The sequence below is a fragment of the Oryctolagus cuniculus genome, chromosome 3 (assembly GCF_051225735.1).
Source record: "Oryctolagus cuniculus isolate XC-2025 breed Fujian yellow rabbit chromosome 3, ASM5122573v1, whole genome shotgun sequence".
Taxonomy (NCBI): domain Eukaryota; kingdom Metazoa; phylum Chordata; class Mammalia; order Lagomorpha; family Leporidae; genus Oryctolagus; species Oryctolagus cuniculus.
The window spans coordinates 168,232,488-168,253,105 of record NC_142869.1 but is presented as its reverse complement, the minus strand read 5'-3'; the positions used below and the strand labels follow the sequence as shown (position 1 = coordinate 168,253,105).

Here is a 20,618-nt window from a genome sequence, read left to right as displayed (position 1 = left end):
AATGTATCCCAAAGTGGGTACCGTGGAACCCTATTTCTGGAGACAGTGATCCTTGCTAAGCAATAAAGGGTTCCTTAGTCAACTAAGTTTGGGAAACCCTGGTTCATAAGCCATGAACAGGTTTCTTCATCACAGCAACCCTCAGCACTCTGCATAAGCAGATGTGTATCATGGTCCCTCAAGAAGGTTGAGTTTAGCCGGTGCCGCGGCTCACTAGGCTAATCCTCTGCCTTGCGGCGCGGGCACACCGGGTTCTAGTCCCGGTCGGGGCACCGGATTCTGTCCCAGTTGCTCCTCTTCCAGGCCAGCTCTCTGCTGTGGCCAGGGAGTGCAGTGGAGGATGGCCCAAGTGCTTGGGCCCTGCACCCCATGGGAGACCAGGAGAAGCACCTGGCTCCTGCCATCAGATCAGCGCGGTGCGCCTGCCACAGCGCACCGGCCGCGGCGGCCATTGGAGGGTGAACCAACGGCAAAGGAAGACCTTTCTCTCTGTCTCTCTCTCACACTGTCCACTCTGCCTGTCCAAAAAAAAAAAAAAAAAAAGTTGAGTGTCGCTCCCCCTCTTCATGGAGGAATGACACTAAACCCTGCCTAAGCTTCATATCCGAGTCACGGCACCATTATGTCGCTCCCCGTCTTTGTGGAGGAACGACACAGGACCCTGCGCTGTTCTTTTGTCTGCTCGGCCCACCCCGGGTTTGCTGCTGGTTCTTCCTGGGTTGGCTACCGTCCCTTCCACCTCCGTGGAAGGACGGTTCCCCCTGCCACATTCCCCACTTCCGCGGGGGAGCGGCACACCGCCGGCCGGCTCTCTTGGGGGCTGCTCAGATGTTATCCGGATGTTCCTGGTGCATGTTGTCTCTCTCCTCCTTTATAGTCCTCTTCCACCAATCCCAACTCTGCTACCCACACGCCGAGTACGCTGCTCTCCTCCAATCAGGAGCAGGATCAGCTCCTGCAGGTCATCACTCAAGTTGGCGAGAGGCAGCTGCGTAGAAGTTGTTACTCCCTTCTCAGCGCCATATTGTGGGAGAGCAGATACATAGAATAAGTCTTAATTCCAGTAACTTAGTCTAGTCCGAGTTGCTCCCCACAGTTGAGTTTGCTCATGGGGAACCTTTTAGGGCAGAGTGTTGGAGGGAGTTAGGTTCCTCTCGGTACTACTTACTTACATTCAGGTGGGCTGGTCTGAGGGGCGTGTTTCCACTTAATAAGCTCCAGCAGGCACTTGTCCACGTTTTGTCAAGATCTTCTATTCTCACCTATGTCCACCAGGTGTTGCTTAAAGTTTGGAAAGAGAGAGTCCATTTTTCTTTATTAAAAACCACCCTGTCCCACCTGCTACCCACGCGTGAGCCTTGAGGACATGATGCTGGTGGAATTGAAATCAGCAGGACACAGAAGTTCAGGGGCGCTGTTCTTGCAGTCACGTGAGGCCTCTCCAGGAGTCAGTGCATGGAGACGGAAGGTAGACCGGCAGCAGCCAGGGGCCGGGGAAGGGAGGCATGGAGAGTGATTGTTTGCTGGGTGCGAGGTCTCGGTTTTACAAGGTGAAGAGTTCTGGAGATGGGCGGTGGTGATGGATGCACAACGATGCGAATGTACCTAACAGTGGTTAAGACGGGAAACGTCATGATACATGTATTTCTCCACGTTCCTTGAAAACATTGGTGTTTTGTAAAGAGCCTTGCCCTTCGTCTAATTTCCTTCAGAGCAGCCTTTGGACCTTTGCTGGTTGCACGGCTGGGTACTCAGGCCCCTGCAGCCTGAGTGTAGGACAGCTTCCTATGGGGAGCAACCCGGACTGGACTGAGTTACTGGAATTAAGACTTATTCTATGCATCTGCTCTCCCACAATATGGCGCTGGGAGAGGAGAAAACAGCTTCTACGCAGCTGCCTCCAGTTCAACCAATAAACTGTAGGACCTGCTCCTGATTGGAGGAGAGCAGCGTACTCGGCGTGTGGGCAGCCGAGTTGGGATTGGTGGAAGAGGACTATAAAGGAGGAGAGAGACAACATGCACCAGGAACATCTAAGGGAACACCTGTGCAGCCCCCGAGAGAGCTGGCCGGCGGTGTGCCGCTCCCCCGCGGAAGTGGGGAAAGTGGCCAGGGGGAACTGCCCTTCCACGGAGGTGGAAGGGACGGTAGCCAACCCGGGAAGAACCAGCAGCAAACCTGGGGAGGGCCGAGCAGACAAAAGAACAGCGCAGGGTCCTGTGTCGTTCCTCCACGAAGAGGGGGAGCGACAGCTTCCTTGCTTCTGTTACTCGTTTTGGCTGGCCATTTATGAAGCTTGCAAATTAGCCTCTGGTGCATAAACATTTGGAACTTCCCCTGGGTAGAGTGGAAGTTCTGAGAATTTCTTTTTTTCACAAAAGACAGGCGTAACATTCTGGGTTCCTGAGTGAAATCCTGTCACTGGTGTCGCCCTCCAAGCCCCTCAACCCAGTGGGGCTTTACCTAGGTCCACACCTCTGCCTCACTTCATCTTGGTTATTGAGAATCAGTTTCTCACCTGGAATATAAGGATGCTCCGAGCATCCTATTGAGAGCTTCTAGGTGAATCTCTGTTCACAGGCTGCACAGCCCAGCTCTCTGTGCCACATCCCTGGCTTCCCTCAAGCATGGTTCTGTGCAGGGTGGACTCTGCAGACAACTGTGCCCTTGATGTCTCTCTGCACTGTTTCTCCCCAAAATGACACTACCATTCACCCACCCAGGTGCTCCAGCACAGGACCATGGAGGTGTGATTGATTTACATCTCCGTAATTGCAAGCAAGCCCTGTTGGAGCAACCATTATCCCTTCCCACCTCTGGCACCTGAGTCAGGCTACCAACACCCTTCAGAGACCCATCACAGGTCTCCTCTCCCAAACCCTTCTCCACTCAGCAGCCACACTGAGCTTGATGGCCGTAAATCTGACCGTTATCTCAGTCTGGTTTAAACCCTTTTCATGGCTGCCCATGCCATGTGGGATGAAATCCAAATGGCTTCCAGTGGTTTTTCAGTGCCCTCCAGCACATGCCAGCTCCCTCTCTCTCTGACTCTCGCACTCATTCTTCCATACTCAACACCTTCCAGCCCTCTGGACTTCCTGGCCTTTGCCTTCCCAACTCTGCCTTCCCGAGTCTTAGCACTCACTTTGCCCTGGTCTAGAATGCACTTCCGCCTTTGGCGTGACTGTATCCACCTGGCCCCCATTCCTTGCAAGGATCTCCTCAGAGGGCTCTGCCTGCAACCGTTACTCTGTAGCAATTGATAGCAATTGACTTCGCTTTCTCTTTGAGGTCTTAAGCCTCTCTGAACATTGCTGTTTTCCTTGTTTACTGTCTGTCTCCTCCCTATGACATGTAAGCTCTGTGAGATCAAACACCTTGGTGTCTCATTCCTGGCTGCACGCTCAGAAGTCAGGCTGCTGGTATACAGTCCCAGGAGCGGAATATGCGTTGTCAGTCAATGCGTGAATAGACACGGACATCTCCCTGCCTGCTGCTTGGCCTTCCCACACTGTCCCTTGGCCACCCAGGACTTGTCCAATTGTGCCACCTCCTTGGGCTCTGTCACGTGCCAGTTTTCAAGGCTGAGCAAGGTGATGGCAGTGCAGAAAGTTGAGTTTTTACACACAGTAGGCTGGAAGGCCCCCTCTCCTCCCAGTTAACTGTGACTTACCCTACTCCCACTTTTGATGCACCGTCTCCATGTGACTCTGTTGGTGGCTTTATGGTTTAGAGGGAGGTAAACCAAGAACTGAGGTGTGGACATAGGAGGGACACGACTTCGGGCAGGTGAAGGGAATTCTCTGAGCCTCAGTTGGGTGGTAAACATCGTGGGTTCAGCAGGAACGGTTACACACACAGGTGATCCTTGGCTTGAGCTTGCTCAACGTAGATCTTTCGGCTTATAGTGGGACTATTGGGGTATTGCATGGGCTTGTGGCTAACACCATTTTTGACTTACGGACTTATTATGGAAAAACCCCAATGTAAGGCAAAGAAGGGCTGGATGTTCTTGGAGGCTCACACAAATGTGTGTTGCATATGAAGGAGTATGTGGAAAACCAAATGTTGCACCAATGAGAGGTGGTGGTGATTGTGGGGGCGGGACTCGGCTGTGTTGGAGGAGGAGGGGGCAAGTGCTGGCAGGTGATTGCACGGAGCACCTGGGATTCTGTCCACAGAGCATGCTCAGGGTCTGTGGCAGCTCCTAGAGGTGTTGATTTGAGGACTGGGGACCCATCTGCTGCTGCTCCCCACGATGGGCTCCTGGGAAATTATATCTCGGCTGTGTCACTGTGTGAGACAGTGGCAGGATAGGGGGTAAGATTCCCTGTCGCTTGCCTCATGTTGCTGCCATGAATCTAGAATAAGGTGAGGTCTGGTCGTGATGGGCAGGGAAAAGGAGTCAGGAGATGGGAATGTGTTCGTTAATTTGGAATCACGGCTAGAAGCTTCTGTTGTCTCCTGGACCATCGGACTCACAGGTGTGTGCCGGCACACGGGGGAGGCAGGATGACCTCCCGTCCAGTGTCTGGGGACCCCAACCCTTAGAGCACCTGTCAATCACTAGATCAGGAAGAACCTGCTTCTGAGGGTTGACATCGAGTACTGTAACTTGAGCAGTACTCTGTTTTAAAAATGCAGTGTTGTCATGATGGTGGAGATAACTTCCAAACTTTGAGATATACTCGTAAAATCCCTTGTTTTGCTACTGCCTTGCATATTTCCAGGTAGAAGTAGTGCTTGGCCCCAAAGCTTCGTTGCAGTCATTCTGAATATATATATGTGTATATATATATTTATGAAGCAAATATAGTTCTGTTGGGCTTCCGGCTGTGGCAGAGATTTCTGCCAAGATTTGCAGCACGCAGCTGAAATGTGTTTTGTATTTTACGAGCTTTGGCTCATCGTGGAATTAAATAGCACTAATTACATGAATATAGACCAGCAAGGGAGACAACTGTTCACTTCCTGATTTCCTCTGGAATTGAAAAAGAAAGGGCAGAGGTAGAAGGACAAGGCGGGGACAGGATGGGGCACCCCTCCCTGGAGACATTAGGTGGCAACAGAGATACTGTCACTTGGCAAAGTGTGTCAGCCCATGGAGCCATGGTTCAGTGACATGGGGGGGCTTCCTGACACAAAGACTGTGCTGGGGCTGACAGGCAGGTAGCTGGGCTGAGGAGAGCAGGTGTGCTCTGATGGGGGGCAGTGACGGGGTGAAGGGGGTTGTTGGTCACCCCAGGAGTAGTGCTGGGCCCCAGAGATCTGGGAGCATAGCTGCCCAGCTGGCGTTCTCTAAGCCCCCTGCATTTAGTGTCCTTCCCAGACCTGCAGTGAGGAAGGTCTACTTAGATTCCACACCAGTTGAAGGAGAGAATTTCCAGGTCTTCCTCTAACTCGTGCACCATGGGAAGTGGGTCAGATCATGCAGGCAGAATCAACTTGCAGAGAGGTGCCTTAGGCCTGCAGGTGGGTAGGCCGTTCCAGGGCCTGGACACCCTGGGCTGACTGGCCCATCAGGAAGCCTATTGGTGTGCAGGTCCCCAGAGGCCCAAAGAAGCAGGGGCCCCTCTCTCTGCAGGCTGGGTGGGCTGGACCGACACCTGGGCTGGTGAAGTATGGCCCAGCCTGGTTCCCTCTCTTACTGCATGAGGCAGACCCCAGGGAGTGAGGACTGGGCCTGGTTCTCCACCCTGGCCAAGGCTCTGAGCCATCCATGGTTTAGATTTAGGGAACCAAAAAGCCAACTTTAGCAGAGATACGGAGGCTCTCTGGAGGGAACCTGAAATGCCAGCCATTTGTCTTCCAGGAAAAACCAGCCCAGGTGTCGCAGTCATCCCTGTGGACAGGTGGCCCCAGCCAGCGTCGGAAGGCTGGGGTCTGCGGGGCCGGGCATGTTTCGCTCCCACTTCTTCTGGAGTTGGCCCCGGAAGGAACTTGGTGATGTCTCCTCACCACCCTATTGCCAGAAACACAGAAAGGGGAACTGGGGCAGCAGGCGTGAAGGGCGGTTCCTTAGCAGAACCGCGGCAGCTGAAGACGGTGGCCATTCTGGACGCTGGAGCGTTCTTGGCCGTGGAGGTTCAGAGAGAGGAGGCTCTGGTGGGTGACTTGGCTGCAGTGGGCGCGGCTGTGAGCTGAGAACACCCAACGTCCTCTTCTGACCGCCAGAGGTGGTGCAGGGCCGCTGGGGCTGAGACTGCCGGGTGCGGCCTCAGTGTGGGCGTCGGGCTGGGAGTCAGAACGGCTGAGTGTCAGGGGGAGTGGGCCCAGTGCTTGGGGCTGGGAGGGTGGCGGTGTATCTCTTTTCCAGATGCAAACCAGTCAGCTAAGGGGCTGACACTGTGGTGCAGTGGGCTAAGCTCTTGCCAGGCTGGCATCCCATATTGGAGTGCCAGTTCAAGTCCCAGCTACTCTGCTTTGAATCCAGTTCCTTGCTAATGTACCTGGGAAAGCAGCAGCAGGTGGCCCAAGTATCTAGTCCCTACCAACCATATGGGAGACCTGGATGGAGTTTCTGGCTCCTGGCTATTGTGGGCATTTGGAGAATGAGCCAGCAGAGGGTAAGATCTCTCCCCTCTCTCTCTCTCTGTCTCCCCCTCTCTATCTGTAACTCCACCTTTTCTATAAATGAATCTGTATTACAAAACCAGTCAGTGATAGAAGCCTAGGCCATGTGGGTGAGACAACTGAGTGGGGAGGTGAGTGTCGGCAGTGTGTGGTGGGCCCCGTGCCCGTTCTCTGTGCACCCAGGTCTTGGGGCAACAAGACAACAGATGCCTCTTTGCCCAGTTTTGGGGTATCTTGGCCACCTTCCCTGGGGTCCCTCTGTTTGTGCACATCCAGAGGCCAACAGGAGACCATCTGAACACTGAGAGCCAGTGCCCTTCCCCCAGTGGGCCCTGGACAGAGCATTCCTTGTGGGCTGGGCCAAGGGGGCTCAGGCCAGGAGGTGGTGGCCACCCTGGTGCCAGGCAGCACCGCTTTTGCAGAGCAGGTCTTGATGCTACCTTCAGGTGGGGCAGCCGACGCCCCCACCCCCAGCTGGCCTGTTTCTTTAAATGAGAAGCTGGAGAGAAGCAGAGGATTTTTCTCTCTCCAAGCCAAGCTTCTCTAGGGAGCGCCGTGTTTTTAAAGCACACCGCCAGGCTTGGAGTAAAGAAAGCCATTGCTTAGCGACTCCCCGACGTGGGGCGCAGTGTCTGGAATATAAAGGGCTGCCTCCTGTGCCCAGAAAGAGTTTGTCTGGGGCTGCAGTGCCTATTGGCCACTGAGAGTGCAGACTTGGCCAGGGAGAGGTGGCTCCACAGCCTCGAAGCTGAGCACAGGGGGGCTGGGGGGACAGGGGCAGGAGCAGGTGGGAACCAGAGGCAGAGGCTGCAGAGGACCCGGGCACCAGACCTCTAAATGGAGCAGCACAGACTGCCCCTCCTGCAGGGGCTGCTCCTGGCCGGCTCCAAAGGCTCCGTCCATGGTGACCACCGCCCCCCTTCCCCCGACCCCCCAGCCTCTCTTCAGCAGCTGGGAAGTGAGGATTAGGAGCCCTGTGTAGCTTAAGCTTGGTGCTGAATTTCTTTAGGACCCGGCTGGTTGCCTGGCGGCCTGTGGCTCCTTCTTCCCCATGCCCTTCCCCCAGCTGTGCCCCCAACCACCAATCTTACATTTGTCTTTGCTCAGAAGAGCAGCAGAAGAGAAGTGGCAGGATGGCAAGGAGGTACGGGGAAGGCCCCCTGAATCCTGGGCTGAGCAAGCCCTTCCAAGGCCTCCATGTATAAGTAGGTTTGTTTGAGGACAGTGCCGTGGGCCCCTCTTTGGAAGACAGCTGCTGTGACTTGGTGCTCCACGGTGATGGTGGTGACGGATTGCACTGGGACACCTGCACTCACCCTGTTCCCTTTATGAATGTGGCCCTCACTTCTGAGACCGGGACCGTGGCAAGTGGTGGCAAGTGAAAGCCACGGTTTGGTTGCAGTGAGGTGGACAGGTACCCCGTTGGGAGCACCAGACTGGACCATAGATGGTGCGTGTAAACACAGTTCTCCAGAGAAAGGCACAAAGCACAATTCATGGCTCCCACTTACAGAAACCAATTCCTGGCTTTCCCTTCCAAGGTGACAAGTACAGATGGGAAACATATCCGTCACTTACTGAAGCTCTTATCCTGAATGGAGAGCTCATGAACCTGGAAAAGGCATTTGTCTATTTGCACATTTAGAACTCTAAGGGTCTAGTGTCTCTTGAATGCAATAGAGAGCCAGCCTGGAGGTGCCTTGAAGGTTGCTCAGGCCCCCCCAGCGCACTGACCTCAGCTGCATATACATCCTGCCTCCCCACCCCCGACACTTAGGAAGGCCACTGAGGCCTGTGTCCTGCAAACGTTGGCACCATCGTCTTCATCTCTCTGAGCGTGATGGCCCGCGGTCCAGCTTCGGGAACCAGGTGGGGCTGTGGACGTCTAAGGAGGACGCTCCCAGGGTTAGCAGCCCGATGTGCTGCCAGCATTCGAGGGCTGAGCGCCAGCTGCAGTGTGCAGCTGTGCCCCCTGTGTTTCTGTGAGTGTCAGTTAAGGGTGGTGCTAAGTGTCCTAACACACAAATCCACAGTTTCCGAGCTTCGCCCCATACAGCAAGGGCTTCTCCCTGACCTGCTGCGCTGCTCCTGGTGAGCAGGTGAATTCTTCCAACGCGAGGATCCACTATCCCACAGGGCCTCAGCATCCCACTTACCCAGGAAGAGAAGAATCGTGGTCCCTTTCCCGTCGGTGTTGTGAAACACCCAAGCTTGGGTGAAGTATACACAGGGGCCTAAGACTGAGGCATGAAGACACAAAGTCTGAAGAGACCAATACCCAAGACAGACTGAATCAGTCAGAGGAGCCTCGCGATTCTGGGGGCACCAAGAGCTTGGTGCCAGAGCCCAGCTGAAGGGCTGGTGGCTGCGTCCTAGCAGAGTTGAGGGCATTGTGTGGTGAGACAGAACAAGTGTGCGTCAGCTGAGGCCTCTCATCTGCTTCCCATAAACCCACGGGGCCCCCGCCCTCACGACCTTATCTAATCCCGATGATCACCCAGTTTCCAGGACATCTGGGAGATGCATTCAAACCACAGCAAGAACACCTGCACGCCGGTGTGTCTTCCCGGCTTTGCCGTGGCACAGTGTCACTGGGATGCTCTCTCCCTATTTGCACGGTCACACTTGGGTACAGTGTGGAGCAGAGGATGATGGCTGCCTCTCACCGCCGACTTCACACCTGCAGCCGCAGGGGGAGCGTGTGCATGGGGAGCACCTGTTTGGTGCAGAGTTAGCATCCTGCCCCCCCGGCCCCACCCCCTTGACGGTTACCGTGTGGAAGTTCCTGGTTTCTAGTGGGGGCTGGAAGGTACGTTCTACAGAGCTGGCCAGTGGGACAGCCGAGGACGCTCTAGGAGACCATCTGCTCGGGAGTCCCTGTGCCGCCTGCACTCCGCCAGGACTCTGCGTGGTCGATCAACAGTCCTTGGCTTCATGAGCAGCTGCCTGCTGACTTGCAGCAACTTCTGTCTCCTGCGCTGTCTAGGTTGTCCTTGTTGCAAGTTCATTTCCAGGCCCAGTTCCTTCTCCTTCACAGAATTGATTTCCTTTACTGAATAGGGTGGTGGTCCTCAAAGTCTGGTTTGCAGACTCAAAGTGACTACATATTCTGGCTGCTGGATGGGTCAGCCTCCCTATAAATCACATATGAAAGGTGTAGTTTCTTGGCCAGCGCCGCAGCTCACTAGGCTAATCCTCCGCCTTGCAGCGCCGGCACACCGGGTTCTAGTCCCGGTCGGGGCGCCGGATTCTGTCCCAGTTGCTCCTCTTCCAGGCCAGCTCTCTGCTGTGGCCCGGGAGTGCAGTGGAGGATGGCCCAAGTGTTTGGGCCCTGCACCCCATGGGAGACCAGGAGAAGCACCTGGCTCCTGCCATTGGATCAGCGCGGTGCGCTGGCCGTGGCGGTCATTGGAGGGTGAACCAACAGCAAAGGAAGACCTTTCTCTCTGTCTCTTTCTCTCACTGTCCACTCTGCCTGTCAAAAAAAAAAAAAAAAAAAAAAAAAAAAAAAGAAATGTGAAAGGTGTAGTTTCTCCCATGTGTTTGAACTCATGGGTTACGAGGACAGAGCTGATGATGTTAAGTATTTATATGCCCTGATGGGAGCAGGCTAAAACCAGCTTTGTTAGTTTGGTCCCTGTTAGAGCTGTTGGCTGGCCCAGCACCAGGCTTTACTTTGTTCCTCAGGTACCGGTGCTGTCACCTGCATGTCTCATACTCTGATGCTATAGCCATAAACAGTAGGTGCTTATTACACACCCACTGTATGTCAGGCTTGGGGCTTAGAAGTAGAGAAAACAGTGGTGGGAAAAATATATAATCCTTGTTGTTGAGGAACATCGAGGAAAAATACAATACCAGACAAAATGGGACACCGTAGTAGGTACTGCTTCATGCACTGACACAACAGGTGCATGGTAGCCTGTGCCAGGATCGGGGAAGCCTTCACTTGAATAACAAGCCAATCTGAATACGGAAGCCTGAACAGGTGGAGAATTTCCCAGAGGCCTGCTGGTGTGACCCTTAAGGAAAATGCTCAGAAAGATAGAGGGAGCGTTGTGTTTGCAAGTGGAAGTCACACATACACACACACACACACACACACACACACCGCCCTATCTCACCTGGGACAACACTGCTCTGTGTCAAACTATGCTTCCTCTCTGTGGCCGTGGGCATGCAACAGTCTGTCTGGCTTGCTCAGCTCCTCCCGTGGCGGAATAGTCTGTTAGAGAGGATGTGGTGAAGGGCATGGACTCTTCTGGGTTTTTCTGAGCCTGGGTTTGGATCGTGCATTCACAAATGCCAGAAACCTGAGCCCAAATTGATGTATGAGAGAGAAGAGGGGAATGTTTTGGCTTGGGTGACTTGGAAAGGCAGGCATGGAGCCAGCTTCCTGCACGTGATGTAGACACACAATGGCACTGGGACAGGGACCCAGGGCTTTCCATCCCTGCCTGAGCTCTGCTCCTAGCCCTCCTCCCACCCCCGTGGTCACAGGCTGATGCCAGCAGTCCTCAGGCCTGTGCTTCCTCAAGGTGACAGCCAGTGGAAGGGCTGGAACCCTCCAGTCTGCCTTCTCAGCCAGGGTCTGTTGCCTATGTGGTGTCTGACTCAACCAAGGACTTGTCTCTGACCCAGTCACGGTGGTGGATGAGACCCGTGGATTACCAGGGGACGAGTGAATGGCAGCAAAACAACAGATGTCCAGTGTCTCCGACCGCTTGTTTGACCGTGAGTGTATCAGCCAAGGTTCTTCAGGGACCAGAACATATGCATGTTGAGAGAGAGAGAGAGAGAGAGAGAGATTGATGGATTGATTCCGAGGAAGGAGCTCACAGCTCCCTGTCCAAAGCCTGCAGGGTGGACCCACAGCCTGGACACCCAGCAAATGGACTGTAATCAAATGTGGGAGACCCAGCATGGCTGTGTGTGACCTCCTGGCTGAGGCCAGGATCTGCACCTGCTCATGCCCTCAGTTTCCTCATCTGTCAAGGGGATATACACTTGGAAGTACCTCATCAACCTAACAGAATCGTCAGAAGCAGTAAGATCAGAGCCAAGTATTGTATATGAAAACACTTTGCCAGCGCTGAAGTGATTCTGCGAGGTAATTGCTATTTTAAACCACTCTGTAATAACTTTCTCTCTGCCACTCAGGAATCTGAGAGGATGGTGCAATTTCAGGAAAATTAGTTTGAGCTCTTCAAAACTTGCCACATAAAACAAAGACAGCCCCAATTTCTCTAATCAAAATGATGATCAGCTTCTAAAATCGAGTCCCAGCTCTCCTGAGACCACGCAGAAGTAAAATCTGACTTCAGAGGAAGGGAAATGGCAGCGTATTTGGCTTTGATTCAGGGTCCTGCAGGTCTCCTGCCTCTGGCTCCCTTTCTCACCCTGCCTGGTTCAGGGGTGCTTTGGGGGAAATCTTGGGTGTGAGTCAGTGCTGTTATTTGCCACGGGAGGGTGTGCTCTGCTCGTTACCTCTCACACTGTATTTTAAAGTCAGCTAAATGATAATTTGAGAGTGAAGTGTTGGTAGGATCTGAATTTGAGGTGGGGACTTGCTGGTTGGGGTCATTGCTTGCAAGGTTCGATGGCTCAGAAGGGAGACTCCATGGAAAGCTCCAAGTTTGTCATTGGAGAAGCCTTAGACAGCCTTGCCAGCAGTGAATGAGTGACTTTGCCTACTGTGGGGGGGGGGGGCGGAGCTGGGATGGGGTGGCTACTATTGGGTTACCTCTGCAGGGATCCAGTGGGGGTGCTGGTGAAGCAGGCTGGAGCCCCCATCCTTCTTCCCTCCCCTTCCTCCACCAGTTCTCCATTGCTTATTTTTGAGCCAGTGTCTCCTGCAGCGTGTGAACCGAGGGGCTGGCTATTCTCACCCAATGTCCCTGCTTCCCCGGCCCTCTTCCCCTGTGGGTGTAGTCAGCTCCCGGTCCCAGATGAGGGTGGTAGGTGTTTGAGAGGCATGACTGCACTCCACTTCAGTGCCTAATAGGAGATGGAGAATGAGCCCTGCACCTTTCTGCTTGTTAAGTTCACAATTACAGGCTGGCTTGCCTCGCCGCACGCAGACTGTGGCTGGGCGTCTGTGAGCAGACGCAGCGAGGCAGGCCATGTGGCAGCCACACTTTGCCCCGTGCGTGGCACGTGTGGATACAGGGACTGCTGAAAGTTCCCGCCAGAAGAGTTGGCGGCTGAGCCCCGACGTGCACCTGCCTGTCTGGAAGGAGGATTATTACCAGACCTGCTGGAACTGGGTGGTTGGAACACATGTTTTGAGGCTGTGTTAGCCAGCAGAGTGGAGGGTGCCCGAAGAACATCTCTTTTAGACAAAGGCCAAGGAGCAGCTGCTGGAGCAGGTTCAAAAGTCAGCAGAGAGGCCATGGCCATGGGGAGAGTTCTGGGCCGGGACTCAGCGGCCTGAACGCCTCTAAGTCTACATGGCTTCTGACAAATTCATTTGACCTCTCTGGATTTCACCTCCTTTGTCTCTAAGATCAGGGATTGGGACTCATTAAGTGGGCTATTCCCTTTCAGAGCAATACCTTCTGGGTTCTTCTCTGGCCCTTGGGTCTGCACAGTCAGTACAAGATGAACCATCATGGCTTCTCATCACTCCAGTTGAGGTGTGCCTGCAGGTCCTGTCTCATCATCATCACAACCCTCCCAGTCCCATTTCCGCCTTGTTGACAGCAACAACAGCACGTTGTTTTGTAAGCACTTACTGTGTGCCAGGCAGAGGCCCTGTGCCAGGTGCTGTACGTTGCTAACACTTTTGGAGGCAAAGGGCGGTGGTGATAGCACCCACCTGATGGGCGTTATCTTCCAGGTGGTGCCCCGTGGGTCAGGGCGACTTTGCTTCCTCCTGCTGTTGGGAGGTAATGTCCCGGGGTTTCTGTGTTTGGAATTTTTATGAATTCTCAGTATATTCTAGGCTCTGCAACCGTACATTTCTGGAAAGAGTAAGGATTTAGCAGTGGCACAAACCTGAGTTTCAACTCCAAGTTTGACACTTTCTAATTCTAGAAGAGCTGAAGTTTTCTGAACTGAAAAATGGGTCAGATAACCCCGACCTCAGAGAGCAGGTGCGATGCTGACTGGTCATCTATGTGAAGGCATTTGCATGAGCCTGGGGTGCAGACAAGGCTCCACGAATACATTCCCGCTTGCTTCCAGCCCCTCTTTCTCCCTGCCAAAACATAGCTGTTGAGTGGCGACAGGCACTTGGCCCAGTGGTTGGGATGCCCACGTCCCATATGGGGTGCCTGAGCTTGAGTTCTGGCACTGTTTCTAATTCCAGCTCCTTGCCCCTGTGCACCCCAGGAGGCAGCAGGTGGTGGCTCAAGTGCTTTGGGTCCCTGCCATCCTTGTGGGAGACCTGGATTGAGTTCCTGATTTTGGCTTGGCCCAGTCTTGCCTCTTGTAGGTACGAAAGTGGACTGTGGAAATGTGGATGAAAGATCTGTCTCCCTGCCTTTCAGAAAAATGAAAATAAATACATTAGTTGTAAACATGGTAGCTAACTCAAAATGCACACACACACACAGCCTCTGGTAGATGGTGGGCCATTATTCTGGTGCTGTGGACACAGGGGTGGTGGTGGTAGTGAGTGAGTGAGACAGACCCGCCCAGCCCTCGCTGGACTCAGCCTCCACTCCAGCCTCTGCTCCGGCCAAGGCCAAGGCTAAATTGACAGAAACGCGGTAGCTCCCCTTGGGGGCTGTTGCTCCTTTCTTTCCTCCACACTGCACATTTTGATTTCCGTGCCCCCTTGTGGCTTTCCCGTGCCTGCCTCGTCGTCTTCTCCAGACAGACTCATGCTGGTCTGCGCCTGGTTTGCTGTGCCACACCTTTCTCTGTGTTGGCTCCTCTACGAAAAGGCCTTGGCCTTCCAGCCTGGCCTGTTCTTTCCAGGTTCACAGCTTGGCTCAGTGCCATCCTTTGCCCCAAGTCCTCCTGCCCCGTACCCCCAGCTGGAAGTCTGCTTTCCCGATTTTCCCTTCCAGAGCATTCCAAAGCATGCCCCGCGGCTTCTCCCCTTGTGCAATAATGGAGCTTCCAGTGCATCCACAGGACTTGGCTATAGATTGTCTGAGACGCCCATCTCTGGACCCCATGTCTCTTGCGTGTGTCGTGTGCTCTCTGAGCTAACACTTGCCTCTTGGGTGAATGAGTGAAGGCCTTGGGCTAATAGCACTGCTGTTGGTTGGGTGCTCCACCTGCGAGAAACTTCCTCCCCTGACGCTTCCTTGAGAAGACCTGTGTTTTCATATCGTCTTTGATTTTCTTTCTTTCTCTCTCTTGGTTTCTACCCAAGCTAGTGGTCTCCCCTGCCAGGGAGGTTTTGGTGGCTTAATGGTTTTCCCCCTTCTCAGGTCCTGTGTTTGAGGAGTTTAGGAGAAAATGAGTGAAATTCCTAAGAGCCAAAGATGCTTCCAAATAAGACCCTGGCAAACCCGGCTCCGAGTCTCCTGTACTGGGAGGAACATGGAGCCGTGTGCTGATACACACGCAGAAAGCACCTTGGGTAGAATTGAAGGGCACTGTCAGGATGCAAAGCGATTTGGCTCCTCGGAGACTCCATTATTTACTGACTGCTTTCTTCCTAAAACAGTTTTTTTCTCTCCCTTGAATGAAAAGCTCTCAGAGGAGGCCCCACTATGGGAGACAGCCAAGATCGGCCTTGTTAAAATGACATTAGGGCCAGGGCTGGGCATTGCAGCCAGAGGGCCTGGTGCTGCCACAGTCAGAATGGTTGGAGGATGTGGCCTCCCTGCACCGTCTGGCAGAGGGGCACAGCTGTTGCAAACCCCAGATTCGGAGAGGCTGGAGCTGGAGTGGACTGCCTAGGAGATCGGGTCCAGGGGCCAGTGCTGTGGTGTAGCGGGTGAAGCTGCCACCTGCAGTGCCAGCATCCCATATGGGTGCCAGTTCAAGTCCCGGTTGCTCCACTTCCAATCCAGCTCTCTGCTATGGTCTGGGAAAGAAATGGAAGATGGCCCAGGTCCTTGGGTCCCTACACCCTCATGGGAGACCTGGAAGAAGCTCCTGGCTCCTGGCTTTAGATCGGTGCAGCTCCGACCCTTGTGGCCATCTAGGGAGTGAACCAGCAGATGGAAGACCTCTCTCTCTCTCTCTCTGCCTCTGCCCCTCTGTAACTCTGCCTTTTAAGTAAATAAATGAATCTGCACAGTTCTAGCTACGCAGCCTCCAGCAAGACCATGATAAACTGAGATGTTCAGAATGAGATCTGGCTATGAGCTTACTAGAGTATGTACCTACTGCTACCATGTTTAGCTGTGTGAGCCACATAACTTCCCCAAACTCATTTTCCCAGGCTGCAACATGGGGGCGAAATAGCATTTTGTACGTCCTGTACAAGTCAGGGTCCCAGCAATTTCAGTTACTGGTGCAAAGCATAACAAAGGGACCCTTTATAAAAGTAGGGGCAACACGGTATTTGGGGAGAGTAAGCACACAGCCCCTGTTGCTGCCTCTTGGGCACTTAGGGTCCGTCGGGAGCTGGTTCACAGAACCTGGAGGTGGCTGGTGGTGTGGAGAGGCCGCACAGCTCCCTCCCATGAGGCTCAGAGCCAGGGCAGGCTGTGTGCTGCTTCCTTCCCCTGCCTCTCCTCCTCCCTCCGGGCTTCTACAGCTGACCAACAGGTCAGCTCCCCCAGGGAACACAGGGTGGAGATGGTGGATCGGGAGGGCGGATGGAAGATACTTAGCCCAGAAGGGCTTGCAAAGGGGAAATGAGACATCTGTGCTCAGTGAGGGACTGGGGCTGACATGCAGGCAGGCTCTCCAGAGGCAGTGGCTGGTGGTTATCCCAGGCACCCTCAGAGTCTCCACTTTCATTACAGAGGTGGCCACTGGGGCTGGGGCTACCCCTCCCTCACCCCAGGGGGTGCCCCGGGCAGGCTGTGGGTGAGTGACGCCTGGCCCTGGCTCTCCGCCTTCATAGCCTTTCCTTTCTCCTCTAGGGGACGCTGCCCTGCTGACTCGTGCGCCCCCTCGCCGAGGACATAGCTGTGGCCAAGTGCTGCTGTATTGCCCGTCTCCGCTCTGAAATGAAAGCCATGCCCTGGAACTGGACTTGCCTGCTCTCCCACCTCCTGATGGTGGGCATGGGCTCCTGCACGCTGCTGTCTCGGCAGCCGCCCGCGCCGGCCCAGAAGCGCTCTTTTGCCACCTTCCGAGGGGAGCCCGCCGAGAGCTTCAATCACCTGGTGGTGGACGAGAGGACAGGGCACATTTACCTGGGGGCCGTCAACCGGATCTACAAGCTGTCCAGCGACCTGAAGGTCTTGGTGACCCACCAGACGGGGCCGGACGAGGACAACCCCAAGTGCTACCCACCCCGCATCGTGCAGACATGCATGGAGCCTCTGACCACCACCAACAACGTCAACAAGATGCTGCTCATTGACTACAAGGAGAACCGGCTGATCGCATGCGGGAGCCTGTTCCAGGGCGTCTGCAAGCTCCTGAGGCTGGATGACCTCTTCAAGCTGGCCGAGCCCTTCCACAAGAAGGAGCACTACCTGTCGGGCGCCAACGGCAGCGGCGCCGTCTTCGGCGTGATCGTCTCCTACAGCAACCTGGATGATAAGCTGTTCATCGCCACGGCCGTGGACGGCAAGCCCGAGTACTTCCCCACCATCTCCAGCCGGAAGCTGACCAAGAACTCGGAGGCGGACGGCATGTTCGCCTACGTCTTCCATGATGAGTTTGTGGCCTCCATGATCAAGATCCCGTCCGACACGTTCACGGTCATCCCCGACTTCGATATCTACTACGTCTATGGTTTCAGCAGTGGCAACTTCGTCTACTTTTTGACGCTTCAGCCTGAGATGGTGTCTCCCCCAGGCTCTACCACAAAGGAGCAGGTGTACACGTCCAAGCTGGTGAGGCTGTGTAAGGAGGACACAGCCTTCAACTCCTACGTGGAGGTGCCCATCGGCTGTGAGCACAACGGGGTGGAGTACCGCTTGCTGCAGGCCGCCTATCTGTCCAAGGCCGGGGCCGTGCTCGCCCGCAACCTTGGGGTGCATCTGGACGACCACCTGCTCTTCACCGTCTTCTCCAAGGGCCAGAAGCGGAAGATGAAGTCCCTGGATGAGTCGGCCTTGTGCATCTTCATCTTGAAGCAAATCAATGACCGCATTAAGGAGCGGCTACAGTCCTGCTACCGGGGTGAGGGCACGCTGGACCTGGCCTGGCTCAAGGTGAAAGACATCCCCTGTAGCAGCGCGGTGAGTCTGTGGGCTTGGGCTGGTGGGGCGTGGATGGTGAGGACCCGGGGGCCTGTAGCATGCATGTCAGTCTTCTCCAGTGAGTTCATTGCGTCTTGGGTCTCAAGGCGCTCAGATCATCAGCAGTTCAAACGTTCTGAGTGCCTGGGAGTCGAAGCTGGAGCTGAAGCATATATCTTCTATTGGGGCCCTCTGTTCTGATCCTTACTGGCTCCTTGTCCTGGGTGGGAGTGCTGGGGAGAGTGGGGGATGGGCTCAGTAGATGTTGCATGTGCTGGTCACAGCCAAGGCTACAGCGTGGTGTACATAGTATCAAATGGGTGCCATGATTCTGCGGAACCCAGCCTGCACATCACTTCCCTGGGAGTTCAGATTAGGTCCAGGGGCGGAGCAGGGGGAGTGTGAGGAGCCATTCTGCCTTTGGTGTAGGTACAGGATTTAAGGAGAGCCCTGCTTCCAGCCCCTTTGTGTCTATAGGGGTTAGCACAAGGAGAGCCACCATTCACTGGGGCAGCCCCATGAACACACAGGGGAAGGCAGAACTTGCTTAGAGAAGGAGTGGGAGGGGAAGCTGGATTTATGAAGACTGCCGTGTGCTTGGCGCCATGGAAGGGGCATGCCACCAAGTCAGGAAGCAGGCAGCAGGCAGCAAGTGGTGGCAGCAGGGCCGCAGGGAACCAGAGGGTTTGGTTGAGGGGCCTGTGGGACCCAAGGGGTGAGCCGATGTCAGGGTGCAGCCTTGCTGTGTGACCACAGGCGAAACGAGTGGCTTGGCTCCCGGTGTGGCCTGGCCGATGGCTCCTGGAACCTGGCAGGGAAAGCATCTGCCCTTCTCTGCTAAACTTCTGCTCGTCTCTAAAACAGTGCGATTTGTAATGATACCTCCACGGTCTTGCTTCTTCTGTCCACTTAAAATATTATTCGCCTCGTTTGAGAAAAACATCTGTGCTGTCGTCTTAATTTGGGGAGAATACAGGAACATTTGCCCATCAGGTACAAGTATGCACTTGTCCTCATTTGATTCTTGACTCCTGCTCAAACCTTGGTGGAATTCCATGCGAGGAAAACGTGTCTTGATTAACTTAAGCAGTCTAAGTTTCCCTTCATAAAGCAAGAGTGCCTGCCGAGCAGGTCTCAGGGGCGCTGGCACCCTGGCGACCCCAAGAGAGGAGACAGAAGGGAAGCAGACAGATGGGGTGTCTGACACCAGAATTCTGTGTCAAACCAGCAGGGCGGGGGGAGGAGAGAGAAGGGGCTGGGTGTCACCCAGATGCTGGAGCTAAAAACTCAGAGTGCATCCCTTCTGGGAGGTTCTGGAAAGCCTGCTGCTCGTGTCACAAAGGAGATGGGAGAAGGGAGCCTCAACTCGGAAAACCAGAGCCAGGCTAGAGGCTGTGTCTGCCGGGCTGTGTGTGTGTCACGTGCTCGGCCCCAGGTCCACGGGGAGGTCAGTGGGCTGCTGGTGCTGAGACAGTCCCCTCTAGCTGCAACTGAGCATGATCGAAGGCTTCCCCTGCTCCAGGGGCAGAGAGATGATGAGAGAGAGAGAGTGTGAGAGGGTTGAATGATCTTTTTTTTTTTTTAAGATTTTATTTATTTGAGAGGTAGAGTTACAGGGAAGGAGAGACAGAGAGAAAGGTCTTCCATCCCCTGGTTCACTCCCCAAATGGCTGCAATGGCTAAAGCTGGGCAGATTTGAAGCCAGGAGCCAGAAGCTTCTTCCAGGTCTCCCATGTAGGTGAAAGGGCCAAAACACTTGGGCCATCTTTCACTGATTTCCCAGGTCATAGCAGAGAATTGGATTGGAATAGGAGCAGCTGAGACTCGAACTGGTGCCCCTACTGGATGCTGGTGCTGCAGGTGGGGGCTTAACCTACTACCAACAGTGCCAGCCCCTTTTATAAGGAGTCCACCCCCTCGGTAATGACACTGACCCAGTCCTAAGGGTAGAATGCTCATGGCTTAATCACGTCTCAAAAGCCCCATCTCTTAATACTGTTACCATAGCAATTAAGTTTCAGCACGAGTTTGGAAGAGGACACACTTCAAACTAGCACCCAGCCAGGTCAGTGAATTGCCTCCGGTCATTTGCCTTGTGTGTGAGTGGTCAGCCCTTGAGGAGGGTCCCCTCAGCCTGCAGGGTACAGGCAAAGGCACATGCGAGTGTGCACACCCACACATGCTTGCTTACATGCAAGAAATACCTCCCATGAGCATGCACACATACCACTTATGGTGGAAGGTCGTGAGTTTATGCTGTGTGCTTCCCAAATGGAGACTTCTGAGACTGGAGGGGCTGGCAGTCTCCAACACTTTGCTGTAGAGCACTTGCTCCCAACCCTGCATTTTTGGGAGCCGCATTGGCTGCAGGGATCCATCAGACAGCCCAAGGGCAGACGTGTTTGTCCTGCCCTTGCTGTCTGCCACCAAAAGCCAAGTTCATTGTGGAAGTCTGCAGAGCTGCAGGTGCTAACGCCACATGGTAGCCTTGGAGAGAACAGAGGGAAAACAGCTTTGCAAGACGGGCTAATGCCGGGACTGGGACTCATGGAGCCTGATAACAAGCTTTTGATTTTTCTTTTGGCTTTAATTAGCCCTTTCAAGTTAGAGGCAAGTTCAGGGCTGAGAATAGAAAGGAGGAGGCCAGAAACTCTGTACAGGGCTGGGGCTGGCTCCCCGGCCAGTCTTCAAATCTGGCCTGGCCTTTTTTTTTTTTTTTTTTTTTTTTTTAAGGCACAGTATCCATTTCCTTTGACTTGGCCAAGGCTTGAGTCCCTT

At 54.3% G+C, this 20,618-nt stretch overlaps 1 protein-coding gene across 1 annotated transcript in view; it reads left to right on the top strand.

The window, feature by feature from the left end:
* Positions 1-20,618, top strand: part of PLXNA4 (plexin A4) — a 426,904-nt gene that overhangs the window by 53,239 nt on the left and 353,047 nt on the right. The window contains exon 2 of the mRNA XM_051848990.3: positions 16,569-17,840. Within this exon, the coding sequence (XP_051704950.1) occupies positions 16,656-17,840 (1,185 nt within the window). The 5' untranslated portion in view covers positions 16,569-16,655. The remainder of the gene's footprint in view (positions 1-16,568; positions 17,841-20,618) is intronic.